The sequence below is a fragment of the Echeneis naucrates genome, chromosome 5 (assembly GCF_900963305.1).
Source record: "Echeneis naucrates chromosome 5, fEcheNa1.1, whole genome shotgun sequence".
NCBI lineage: Eukaryota > Metazoa > Chordata > Actinopteri > Carangiformes > Echeneidae > Echeneis > Echeneis naucrates.
The window spans coordinates 12,511,192-12,523,658 of NC_042515.1; the positions used below are offsets into that span (position 1 = coordinate 12,511,192).

Sequence of the window (12,467 nt, forward strand, 5' to 3'; positions counted from 1 at the left end):
TCACTGGGGCCATTATTTTGTGTGAGCAGTTTTACTTATAATTTGATATTTCGCAGATCAGCATTTCTTTGAAAACTGTATTGCCGGTGTAAGGTAGGATTTGTGGCATTGACACAGCGGGGCATTGTTGTTTTCTCCCCGCCCCTCCGACACTTCCCTCCTGTTACTCCTCCAGCCGCAGCGGCGCAGTCAGGGAGAAGCGACGGAGGCCAACAAAGCACTACTCAGACAGTTTTTGGACATATTTTAAGGCAATCAGTTGGTAAGATCATGATATTAACAGTTATATTGGAGTTTCAGCTCCTCGACACTTTGTCTTGCTGGCAATATGTGCGTTTAATCGTTTTAATTAACCTTTATTTTCCTCCGATCTCGTGCCTACCTTAGCCAGCTAACAACCCGATGAAGTCGCATTGACTTCCGTTATGCTAAGTTAACTTTAGCTTGTTAGCCGAACGGGTTTATGACTCAAAGGGAAAAGCGATGTTTGACCAAATGATTTAGAAGCAGCCAAAAAACTGATTTAAAGGTAGATGAATTGTATGACAAGTATCGTATAGCTATATAGCACACATCGTCTTTATAAGAACTCATAAAGATGTAAACTTGGCGCACTAGCCGCATATCCGGCTAAAGCTAGCTGGTTAGCTCTGTTAGCTAGCGTCATGTCTTTTGTAAACAGAACATCCTCCTTGCTAGCTGAGATCTAGGTCAGTCTGTACTGAGGTGATCCACAATTTTATGTCGGTAACAACTGCTGGTGTTTAAACGTTACTGTCCGTTTGGTGGATGAAGTACTGGTGATGCGGGATGAGTCGGGCTTGATGCCGGGGTGGGTCAGAAATACTTGGGCGGAAATGTCTCATCGTAGAAGAAGTCAACTAAAACGGGACTGTCATCATTTTATACAGCTCGCACGTCCTTCCTTGTACACAACACATCGGGTACCTAAGTGTGAACAGCATCGGTGCTGGGAGCTAAGGAGCTAAAGAGCTAGCCTCGGGTGTTGGTTTCAGGCGGCTCTGGCGTTGTGTCAACACAGCTGAAGGTTACTGCAGCTCCTGGCTGCTCACCGTCCTACCGATGGCTGTGGTTGCATAATGCATGAATGCAGTAAGACGTCCCTCCCTGTTGTTGAAGATAAAATGTTCTCACGTTGTAACCTTTGCCGTTTGCTGGGTTTTGTCAGCAGCTATGGCAGCGATCAGGAAAAAGCTGGTCATAGTGGGAGATGGAGCCTGTGGAAAGACCTGCCTGCTCATCGTGTTCAGCAAGGACCAGTTCCCAGAGGTCTACGTGCCCACAGTCTTTGAAAACTATGTTGCTGACATTGAAGTCGATAGCAAACAGGTATGAATTATTTAAGTCTTATCCCATTTCAGACCAGAAACACCGTTATGTAATTTGGCAGCTGGTTGTATCATCCTCACACCCTCAGGTGCACAGGGGTATGAAAAGTTGATCGCTATAGGTAAGATTAGTTTGAGTCTGTACATGTCTTTCCTGGTGCCCTTTAAGTCATTGCCACTGTTTCTATAGATCAGTGCAACGTTTACAACACTACACTAGCATGATTAAATGTGTCCAATCCCAAATTACGGCCTTAACTCTATAAGAAGTAAGAGGGAGACCAATTTAGAACAACCAGAGATTTATCTGAATGCTAGAATTAATGTTTAACATATACTGAAGCAGGATTTACATTTTTAAATTTGCCATCATTTCTTTTAAATACTTGTTTCAGCGTTCAAACAGTTCATCACAATAATCCTTGTGTGATATAACACATTTTATGTAAAATTGTGTGTCAGTCGTTGCAAATGTAGGATGTAGTTTTCTAGTGATGCATCATTAATTCTAAACACAGGAGCAATTCATTAGGTTGAGATTATATCAGACCTATAGAAAAAAAGAATATTGATGCTCATTTGGTCGTCTGTAGTTAATAACTTGTTAACTCTTTTGAAAGGTCGAGTTAGCACTCTGGGATACAGCAGGTCAAGAAGACTATGACAGACTGCGTCCACTCTCCTATCCAGACACCGATGTCATTCTCATGTGCTTCTCCATCGACAGCCCTGACAGTCTTGGTAAGTGATTACAGAAAGCTATGAGGTGTATCTTAAAGTTTATATTTCATTGTTGTCTTTTCTTGTGCCAACAAGGGATTTCTACAAAAATGACAGGAAAGCCTAGCCCCACTTTGTATCTTGTTAATATAAAAACGTCTATACATTGGGAGAGAACGTAGAGAACTAGCACAATGGATGTAAAATAATTATACACGAGACACAAAGAGGGCCAAAGTAGCATATTAATAAGAGTTCTCTAGTGATTGTGTCACATCATATCACTTTCTTTACTCATCTCTATACATCACTAGTGTGTTTATGCTTCATATTAATGAATGACTGAGGCAACTGTGTAGTCTGTAGACAGTATTTTTGATGATTATCTTCATTATGTGGTTGTTTTTCCTTCCAAAACTACAGAAGATTTGTTTATTCCAAACTAATTATGAGAGTGCAGCCATAATAAAAGGATACTCCTGATTATCGTGGGCTGAAGGAAATTGAATTGGGCATTTACATTATTCTGGTGTTTTACCAAACCAAACTTAGTTGTTCCGTTGAGAAAATATTCCACAGATTATTCAGTAATGAAAACATTTGGTTGCTGCAGTACTATATTGTGTTCCCGTTGTGACTGGTGGCGTCTGTCATCCCCTCATTCAGAGAACATCCCAGAGAAGTGGACCCCTGAGGTAAAACACTTCTGCCCAAATGTCCCCATTATACTGGTGGGCAATAAAAAGGACCTACGCAATGATGATCACACCCGAAGGGAGCTTGCCAAAATGAAGCAGGTAAAACTGTTGAAGTGCATTTAAAGTCTCCCACTGATGTAAACGCCTTTCCTAAAACTCCACTTTCCCTTTCTCTTAAGGAACCAGTGAAACCAGAAGACGGACGAGACATGGCGAACAGGATTGGTGCCTTTGGATACATGGAGTGCTCTGCAAAAACAAAGGATGGTGTGAGGGAAGTCTTCGAGATGGCCACCAGGGCCGCACTACAGGCTAGGCGGGGAAAGAAGAGCAGTAAATGTGTCCTACTGTAAATGGGGGCACGAGGACTGCTTCCTACGGGGGAAGGAAGAAGGAGCGTTAGGTCAAACCCACACCCCCAAACACACCCACAAAAAAAAGACTGTTCTCCCCAGTTTTTACTAAAGGTGTAATGCTTTTACTTTTTTGGTCTTAAGCAAAAGTAGTCAGGTTCTGTCAGTATTCAATTTTGAGGTAATGGAAAAATACTTTTTTGTACTTTAACATGAGTAAATTTGCCATAATGAAACCTCCTTTGTCAACGTGTAATCAGAGTTCAGCCAGGGGACCTGTTGTGTCATACCTGCCAACTACAGTTAAGTGCTTAAGCCCTGCCTGCTGATCTGAGGAATTTCTCCACAGCCAACTAGGGTGAAGTACCTCTACACTGTGACCCATAGTCCTTGGAATAATTTCAACAAACTGATGCACACATGAAGTAGAAATTTGTTTGTGCGCTTCATATACAAATCCTATGTGCATTATGATCACATGCACAACATGAGACTGGAAACTCATTTTGTTAAAAACGCAAATGGAAACTTAGTGTTTTGTGTAATAAATTACTTTGTAAGAATCTTGATAATTTGTATCTTTTGCTAATCACTGAGTGACATTTAACCCAGTCAATCGTAATCCAGTTTATAAACTGAATGAAGATTTTTTTTTTTCCTCATTAAACAAAATTCAGGCAAAATGTTTACAAGGATTAAACTTTTTCAACATGCAATTTGATATTAGTCTTTTTGCATACGCACTTCTCAGTACAAGCTCAAGGAGACTTAGTTAAAGTTGGCAGGCTTTGTTATTTAATACAAGCTTTTCTTTAAGTAGCTAATCAGTCTATGTTGTCAACATGCATGCTGAAGATCTTTTAAATTGGTTAAATTAAGACCAAAATATTTACTGAGACCTCACCCAGTTGAAAAATAAACTTCTTTGATCTCTAGTGGATAAACTACATTTTCTAAATTTCAGAAGAGTAATTGACATTTCTGAACATAATATTTTTTGTCAGTTCCTGCAATTGCTGATCTTTGAGCAAAACTGATCTTTTTTTTTTCCTCTTTACGTGCAGGCTAACTTAATTTACTCCTCAAAGGAATTCATGAGGCAGAAATGATCTATTGTTGAAAAACAAAAGAGTGCTTTATTTGATACATTGCATACAAACAATAGAAGTAAATTGCCGATACTAACTTTGATGCTGACCAAGCTCTTTTTTAATCAAGAGTGGTTTGAAAACATGGCAGTAATAACTTTACAAAGGAGAAGTGCATTAACATACTGTATTTGGTTTTCAAGTTTAGAAAAATTCCACGATGAATATACAAATAAAATATTTGTGTATAGATGAAACTGGAAAAAGGAGGATGTTTGAAAGCAACTTATTTTTCTTTATTCTCCTCGTTAAATTTGTCTGTTGCAGACCTTTTGTAACGGACAGAATTAGCTTCTTATATGTACTTACAACCTGGCAGCTGAGCCTCAGCTTTGGTGTCACTGATTTCTGTAGTAAAAAAATGACTGTTCCTCACTGAGCAGCAGCAGCAGTTTAAAATCTCCCTCGGTGGATGAACACTTCAACAGCACACACTAACCACCAGTGACCAATAGGCTAAGCAGTGTTGTTGAGGTGAGTTCTTACTGTACTTAGCCATATTGTCATGGTGAGCGCTGAAAAACTTTTAAATTTTCGTGTCCATTCAAAGACAGAATGTTGTACTAAACTTATTTTCCCAAAACACACTGGGAGAATGTTTGGATGTAATAAGACCAATCCTTTGCCTGCTGTGGAAAAAACAGCTGTATATTACTGCCCAACACCGAGACAGCAGAGTGTTGTGTTATGATGATCATCAGATCAAAAGTCACTCGTCCTTCTTGGCTGGAAGTCCAGAGCGGGCGAGAAGTACTGGCAGGAGAGCTAAAGCTGCCAGAGCAACTGCCACCAATGGTCGGTAAAAAAGCCATCCTACTCCGATCGTGAGAAGGGACAGAGAGCAGGAGACACACAAAGCGAAGATCTTCAGCCCCACACCCACGAGCTCTCTGAGAACAGGCACCCAATCCACTGCAGGAACAAAACATGCATGGAATATTAAAAAAAAAAAAAAAAAGAAGAACTGATGTAGGGATGAATGAAATCCATGGAAGGTTTGACAAGAAGTGTTGGTCTACCCAGTGTGTAGATGATGCGCATGGTCAGCTGAATACTAAGGAACATGAGAGCCCATCCTGCAGCTCTGAGTCCCCACGTCTTCATACTGTTGTACTGGTGCTCCCTTTTAAAAACCTCCTATAGACAGCAATACAAACACATGAAGAACCAGAACAAAGACCAAGTGGAAAGATTTGAACCAAAAGAGAAATAAAATCCAATGACCTCTGCAGAGAGCTCCTCCAGGTACAAGATCTCCAGGGTGTCCCCAGACTTGGTTTTAAAAGGCATCAGCTGCTCCCCTTTCTGCATGGCCACAATACTGACCTAAAAAAAGAAAAGTTGTTTTCTCTTGTAACTGAAGAGGGAAAGTTGATTTTTGACTTTGACAGTATGCAGATTTTTAGAGCTTCATAATTACATGTCCATTATACAACGACATGCCATTGTTATTGAGATGAATATAATGACCATCACCATACATCATCTGCAGCACTCACAGTTTCAGCTGGGCCAAGATGAGATGTGTCATCACTGAGTCCAGCATAGGAGAATCTCACACGCACATCCCCAACCTTGTGAATAAAACCCAAATAATAGTACCAGCTCAGGATGAGCGTCAATATGGAAGACATAATGTCTTCCACCTTGCTGCACCTTGTCTATCTGGGAGAAGTTTACATCCTGATACTCACCTCTGGCTTGCGTGGGAATTGAGTGTGGTAGAAATAATCATCATCAATGGAAAGAAAAGGATCAATGTTTAAGGCAGAAAAATCTTTCAAACTCAGCGTCTGGAAGTTATTTATCTGCGCCACCAAACCTGAGGACAAACACCCAGTGAAGCGCAACAGTCTGCTAAATAATAGGTGAACAATTTCGATATCAGAGTGTTCAGATACCTTTAGACAGGATGAAAGGCCCGACTTTGACTTCAGGAGCCACTACCGTTACACTTTCAACCGCCATGGCGCTGTAATGAAGATTACATCAAAAGATGAAGGGGACAACAGAAAATGTTTTGAGACACTACAGAACACAACAGAATTACTGGGTTACCTTGGATTCTGGTGACCAATTTCCTTATCAAAATTACGACTGTTGACCAGCTCTGACTTCCACTCAGTGTCTGGAAAGAAGAAAATCACTGTGCTTCAAAAAAGATGACAATTTTATTCAGGTCATCTTGCCACAAAATACAAATCAGGTTACAGTCCTAATAGTAAAAAAATAAATAAATAAAAAAGAAGAAAAATGAAAAAGAAACTTACTGTAGCTGTATGTTGTCTCAGTTTTGGTTTCACCATTCTCTTGGTAGTCCCTGAAAATTATTATGACGTTACAAACTCGCCCCACTTCATTCAAAAATATTCTGTAACATTTTTACACCTGACTGTGTTCAACAGGGCATGGCAGTCAGACTCACTTGCTCTCTTGGTATTCCACCCACTGATACATCTCCACTTGCCTCTTCAGTTTCACTGCCTTCACCACCACTCTGTAGTTCGGGTCATGCAAAGGCTACAAAACCACAAATGTGGAAAGATAGTTTACATTAAACTTTTGTCAACTCCATTCACAGTTGTTCTCTTGATAATTGTCATAATAGATTGGTGAGACTGACATGAAAATAGGAAGAGAATTAAAACTGCAACAAATTGTCATGCACAACGTACCTGTGCAGTGTGCAGCTGTGCAGACAGGTGAACTAAACGGTTGTTGTTCTGTAGGTCAAGACTAACATAGGGCACAAGTGATACAACCTGAGAAAGACCTTCATCCAGAGAAGATGCTGTTTGCAGAGCTCGTCCCTGAGGAGAAAAACATGGAGGACATGCACTGTTTTCAGTCTGGTGTGGCGTTAACTAGCAACACTTCTTGTAAGTGTTTGAGACAGAGTCAGTGCTTCCTACCTCATTGGTAAAAAGAACATAAATAGACAGGAAAAACAGTCCAACACCAACAACTGTCCCCCCTGCAGTTTCACTTAATCGCTCCAGAAATCCAGGGTTGGACTTGATGGATACACGCTTGTGTTGGTTTGGGTTTTTACCTGAAAGCTGAAACAAACATGCAAAAACAACTGAGACTGTCAGCAATTATCCCAACATGAATGACATGTGAAAGTTTAACTGGACTCTGAATTTCATCTTTTAAATAAATTTACATTTCTGGTTCGACTGGAAATGATTCAGATTCAGATTTGACTTCAAAATAAGAAAACCTTCATTGAGTCATAGCAATTGTGTGTGTCATGATAAATTTAAATAATTATATATTTCATTTTAGGATTTTAAAACAACTTTCTGGTACAGCTGACAAGTGTTATGGTGCCGTTTTATAGGAAATCATTGAATAACTCTGGTTAAAATCTCCAGATATTCCCAAACTATTTCACAAACGAGCTGTGATCAAACAGCTCGCTGGATCTTCAGGTCAGTCCTGAAACTGAGCCTTGTCTCAGAAGACACACCTCTCTTTGTCTCTGCTGCTTTGACTTTCCTGGCCTTTCTGTCTCTGATCTTTCTGTCTCTCTTCCAAAGAAATGAAATATATCAGGAAAAACCCAAAGTGTTGAAGTTATTAACCCGCCGTTGGTATCAAACGGAGGCGGTTCGGTCGGTGAGGAGTCAACTGCACAGTAACACCCGGAAGTAGTTAATGTTGGTAAAATGAAACCTGAGGGTTGAAATAAACAGCTTACTGTCTGTGCTGAGGACATTTCTCCGTCTCTTTCGGCTCCGCAGTCAAACAGTGAAGTCGGACGCTGGAAGAAGCAGCAGCAGGTAGTGCTGGCACCAATGTCCGCTCCGTTTTCTACACGGCGTGAGCCGACGGAGCCCGGTGGGCGGAGTCAACGTCGTACGTCTCTATCGCCTTTCCGCCGCCGGAATGACCTGATACAGGGAGCGAACGTCGTCTTTTCAAGGTATCATGGGTAATGACGTTTTTTAGCAGCCCGTTAGTGTCTGTAGTTTAATGAGGTGTGGCATTCATTATGAATTAAAAGGAATTCATTTTGTATGTTTTACTGTAGTGTGCATTTTGTGATAGTAAAAACTTCCACTTCACCACTTTTCAGAGGAAAACATTATATATATATAATTAATAATTAAGAGGTATTTTACACAAGAAGCACTTTTTTCTCCTTGTGCTACATGAAGCAGACCGTAATTTGCCACAAATGCTACTTTACTTTTTCATAAGGTAGATAATGATTTTTACTCATAACTCTATAGATTTACTCTGTTGTGTTAATTTGAACACTAAGTCAGGAACTGACTGCTTCCTTCATCACTGATGTCATGATCTTCATCCAATACCTCAAACTGCAGTCACTGGGAAACCTGAACTGTTAAAGCTAATCTCTCTCTCCCTCTCTCCCTTTCTCTCTCACACACAAATGCAGGATTGTATAGTGCCGGTCTTAATAGGATTATTGCATTAATGAAGCAGCACTCATCATCATGTCTCTGTAAGCATGCATGCACATGCCGCACATACAAACACACATAAGCATCCATATATACACACCAAACACACACGCATAACACACACACAAACATACATACTGCAACAGGCTGCAGTCAGGAAAGGGGACTCACTGACTCAGTGAGACAGTGAAAAAGAAGTGGACAGAGTGGAAGGATGCAGGAATATGATATCATAGTGCTTGGAACTGGATTTAAGGTAAGAAAACTTGTCTTTTTTGGAATGTACTGTATACAACCTGCTGTTTGAAATCCATGTAGCTGTCAATGTAAGTTCTGTCTTCTCAGTTTTTTGAGCTTTTTATTTGAATAAAATAGTCAAGCAGTGCTACGGCAGAGACATGTCTTATTGGAATGTGCTAAAAAAAATTAAAGATTATCATTTCACAGACAGGAGAGCTTTCTCGATACTCAGATGCAGGTTGCCGATGACACATTTTATGCTATTGGAGCTTATTAACTACATTTGATGGCTTAAGTATTGATGACATTTGTTAATGAGCTAAATCTCCATATTTATTTCCATATTTTCAACAGTTCCACAGACAGTATTGAACTACTGTTGACCATTAAAGGCCAATATTTAAATAACATTACACTGCAAACTGCTGTCCTGCTGTTATTGACAGCATTTGATCAACTGCCCCCTGTCTCCCCCAGGAATGTGTCCTGTCTGGTTTAATGTCCCTAAGTGGGAAAAAGGTTCTTCACATTGACAGAAATCCATTCTATGGAGGAGAGAGTGCATCCATTTCTCCCCTTGAGGAGGTGTGTTCATACAAACAGCAAACTAACATAAATGCATCTACCATAAACACAAGTGGTGCGACACTGCTGATTTGTTTATTATCCAATATTTTTCTGCGTTCACAGCTGTACAAGAAGTTTAAGGTTCCAGGTCCTGCTAAATCTATGCGCCCTGGAAAAGAGTGGAACATCGACCTCATTCCCAAGTTCTTTCTTGCCAATGGTGAGAGCTTGGTGTTATTCATCAGCGAGTGCGACTTGTGCTGTTGATCCTATGTGATTTTCTAAAATTTACAAGTGAGATGTGTTGTCTGTTTGCATTAGGTCAGCTGGTGAAGATCTTGGTGCACACTGATGTTACCCGGTATCTGGACTTCAAAGTTGTTGATGGCAGCTATGTGTATAAAACAGGGAAAGTACACAAAGTCCCCGCCACAGAGGAAGAGGCCCACACTTCAGGTACTGTTATTTTCCGTTTCCCCTATTTTCCATATATAAATAGCAATGCGTTCATCATTGTTTTCGTTTTTTTTAACACATAATGTTTCAGATCTGATGGGCATGTTTGACAAGAGAAGGTTCAGGAAGCTGCTGCTCTTCGCCATGAACTTTGATTTGAGAAACCCGTGCACCTACCAGGATGTGAACCCTCAAAAAACGACCACACGGGACCTGTTCAGCAGCTACGATCTGGGATTAGATGTTATGGAGTTCACAGGTCATGCCATTGCCTTACACAGCAGTGAGAGGTCAGTCACAGATGATGTCAGATGCTGTTCTAAATGGAAACCTGCCTGATCTCATTTCCTGTCACCTGGTGTCCCTGTAGTTACCTGGACCAGCCTTGTGTGGAAACCATTAGACGAATCAGACTGTACGCTGAGTCCTTGTCGCGCCACAACTCCAGTCCATACATCTACCCTGTGTATGGCCTGGGAGAACTACCACAGGGATTCGCAAGGTTACACTCACACCAGTTGTGATCACAAAGGTTCAGCAACTGTAATGTACCTCAGTACATAGCAGACATGCTCATCAACTACACTCCACCAAGAACTCTCAGATCTACAAATAACTGCAGTCTAATTGTCCCTCGTAGTAACACTATGCAAGGGGAGGCAGCTTTTTGCATCTATGCCCCACACCTCTGGAACAACCTGCCCCAGACAGTAAAACAGGCGACATCAGTGACCACATTCAAAAACAAGTTAAAAACGTTTCTCTTCCAAACTGCATTTGACTAAATTCTGTGTGTGTGTTTGTCTGCCCCTGAGCATGTATGTAGAAATACGTGTATGCGATACTTTTTTGATTTTGTTTGGTTTAAATCTTAAAAGCTTAGCACTTCTTTGTACTTTGCAAGCACATTGAGTTCGCCTTGTGCATGAAATGTGCTCTATAAATAAATTGATTGATTGACTGATGGATCGACACGCATTTCATTCACGTCATTTATGTGTGTTTCAGACTGAGTGCTGAATATGGAGGAACTTTCCTGTTGAACAAAGCAGTAGATGAGATTGTGATGGAGAACGGTAAAGTAACAGCTGTGAAATCTGAGGGAAAGGTAAGTAGATGCAAAAAAAAAAGAAAAAAAGTGGTGAATGTGCCGATTGAAATGACCCTTGGGAATAACTGTACTCTGATTTTGCCTTTAACAGCTGTTTCACTGCAAACAGCTAATCTGTGATCCCAGCTATGTTCCCAACCGAGTGAGGAGAGTGGGACGTGCCATTAGGGCCATCTGTTTACTAAACCATCCAGTTAAAAACACCCATGATGCCAGTTCCTGTCAAATCATCATCCCTCAAGCTCAGGTCAACAGGAAATCAGGTAAGATATTTGTCAGAGTCTGAGAAATGAATGACAGCCTTATTTCCTGCATTTATGAGCAGATTATTTACATGTAATTCATTTGCTGTCAATAATCTTCCAATAGATCGCACAATGCCTTATAATGTACAGAACACTCCTCTGTTTTCCCATGCAGACATTTACATATCTGTGGTGTCCTATGCCCACAATGTGACCTGCGACGGGATGTACATCGCCACAGTCAGCACGACAGCAGAAACCAGTAACCCAGAGAAGGAGGTGCAGCCTGCACTGGAGCTTCTCGAGCCTATCATGCAAAAGTCAGTGAAACCTCTGAGTCTTTCACTTCACTGCTATGGTTGTGTAAGTAATGTTTAATTGAAATTGGATTTCATTGATCCTGTGTCCATTTTGAACTTTAGATTTGTTTCAGTAAACAATATGCTGGTTCCCAACGAAGACGGAAGGAAGAGTCAGGTAATGACGGTGGTTCCTCTGAGAGAAAAAAGCTTGTTTTTTTACATCAGGTGAAGCATGGTGGGCCCAGTGCTGGAAACAAATTGCTCTTCTCTTCCTTGTTTAGATATTTGTGTCACGCTCATATGATGCAACAAACCACTGTGAGGCTGAATGTGAAGACATCAAAGACCTGTACCAGCGGATCACAGGAGCAGAGCTCTGCTTCAGAGGATCACAGAGGCACCAGTCTCACAACTCTGATGATGAATAACAACATCTGTACCAGATCACTGGGCAGAGGGTTTTAAGTAGTAGGTAGACTGGGCAGTGAGTGTGCTATTTAAGGGTTGTGTGTTTCTTTTCCTTTCTGATTTGTTGTGCTATAATTTCTCCCTTTGGGATGATGTTGAAGAACGGTTTGGAATTTATTTATTTATTTTTTGGTTTTTCAGTTCTTTTAAAATCCATTATTCTGTATTTGCAGTGTTTTGGTGTGGGACCATGTTGTATTTAAACTCTTGCTGGTGATAACAGATGATTACAGTGATTTCTAACAGCAATATACAATGACATTTTTTAGAATTTATTACTAACAGCACTAAAGTAATGTTGTCAGCATGCAGGCGTTTCTTCATACATTTGTCTAAAAAAGGTCTCACGTATTCTCTTGAGCATTAACGTGACTACA

General features: G+C 40.6%; 3 protein-coding genes across 4 annotated transcripts; 2 read left to right on the forward strand and 1 right to left on the reverse strand.

The window, feature by feature from the left end:
- Nucleotides 1–156: 156 nt before the first annotated feature.
- On the forward strand, nucleotides 157–3,689 carry LOC115043306 (transforming protein RhoA). 2 transcript variants are annotated; one of them, XM_029501639.1, is made up of 5 exons: nucleotides 157–262; nucleotides 1,193–1,350; nucleotides 1,970–2,090; nucleotides 2,736–2,866; nucleotides 2,947–3,689. In XM_029501639.1, exons 2-5 carry the CDS (start codon nucleotides 1,195–1,197, stop codon nucleotides 3,118–3,120), a joined length of 582 nt encoding a protein of 193 aa, XP_029357499.1. In that variant the 5' UTR covers nucleotides 157–262; nucleotides 1,193–1,194; the 3' UTR covers nucleotides 3,121–3,689. The 2 variants fall into 2 exon arrangements, with proteins under 2 accessions (XP_029357499.1, XP_029357500.1); XM_029501640.1 differs by having other exon boundaries at nucleotides 175–262; nucleotides 1,190–1,350.
- A 546-nt stretch (nucleotides 3,690–4,235) lies between these two features.
- Nucleotides 4,236–8,106, reverse strand: tmem43 (transmembrane protein 43). The gene is made up of 12 exons (XM_029501606.1): nucleotides 7,972–8,106; nucleotides 7,181–7,327; nucleotides 6,944–7,078; nucleotides 6,694–6,788; nucleotides 6,539–6,588; nucleotides 6,327–6,396; nucleotides 6,170–6,240; nucleotides 5,963–6,090; nucleotides 5,768–5,842; nucleotides 5,493–5,594; nucleotides 5,288–5,405; nucleotides 4,236–5,180 (listed from the first exon to the last, which is right to left on the reverse strand). The coding sequence occupies exons 1-12, from the start codon at nucleotides 7,987–7,989 to the stop codon at nucleotides 4,978–4,980; spliced, it is 1,212 nt and encodes a 403-aa protein (XP_029357466.1). The 5' UTR covers nucleotides 7,990–8,106; the 3' UTR covers nucleotides 4,236–4,977.
- Nucleotides 8,107–8,915: 809 nt separating this feature from the next.
- LOC115043287 (rab GDP dissociation inhibitor beta) lies at nucleotides 8,916–12,050 on the forward strand. The gene is made up of 11 exons (XM_029501607.1): nucleotides 8,916–8,957; nucleotides 9,419–9,526; nucleotides 9,632–9,728; nucleotides 9,830–9,964; nucleotides 10,056–10,254; nucleotides 10,335–10,466; nucleotides 10,973–11,072; nucleotides 11,167–11,338; nucleotides 11,496–11,640; nucleotides 11,743–11,797; nucleotides 11,904–12,050. The coding sequence occupies exons 1-11, from the start codon at nucleotides 8,916–8,918 to the stop codon at nucleotides 12,048–12,050; spliced, it is 1,332 nt and encodes a 443-aa protein (XP_029357467.1).
- Nucleotides 12,051–12,467: the final 417 nt, after the last annotated feature.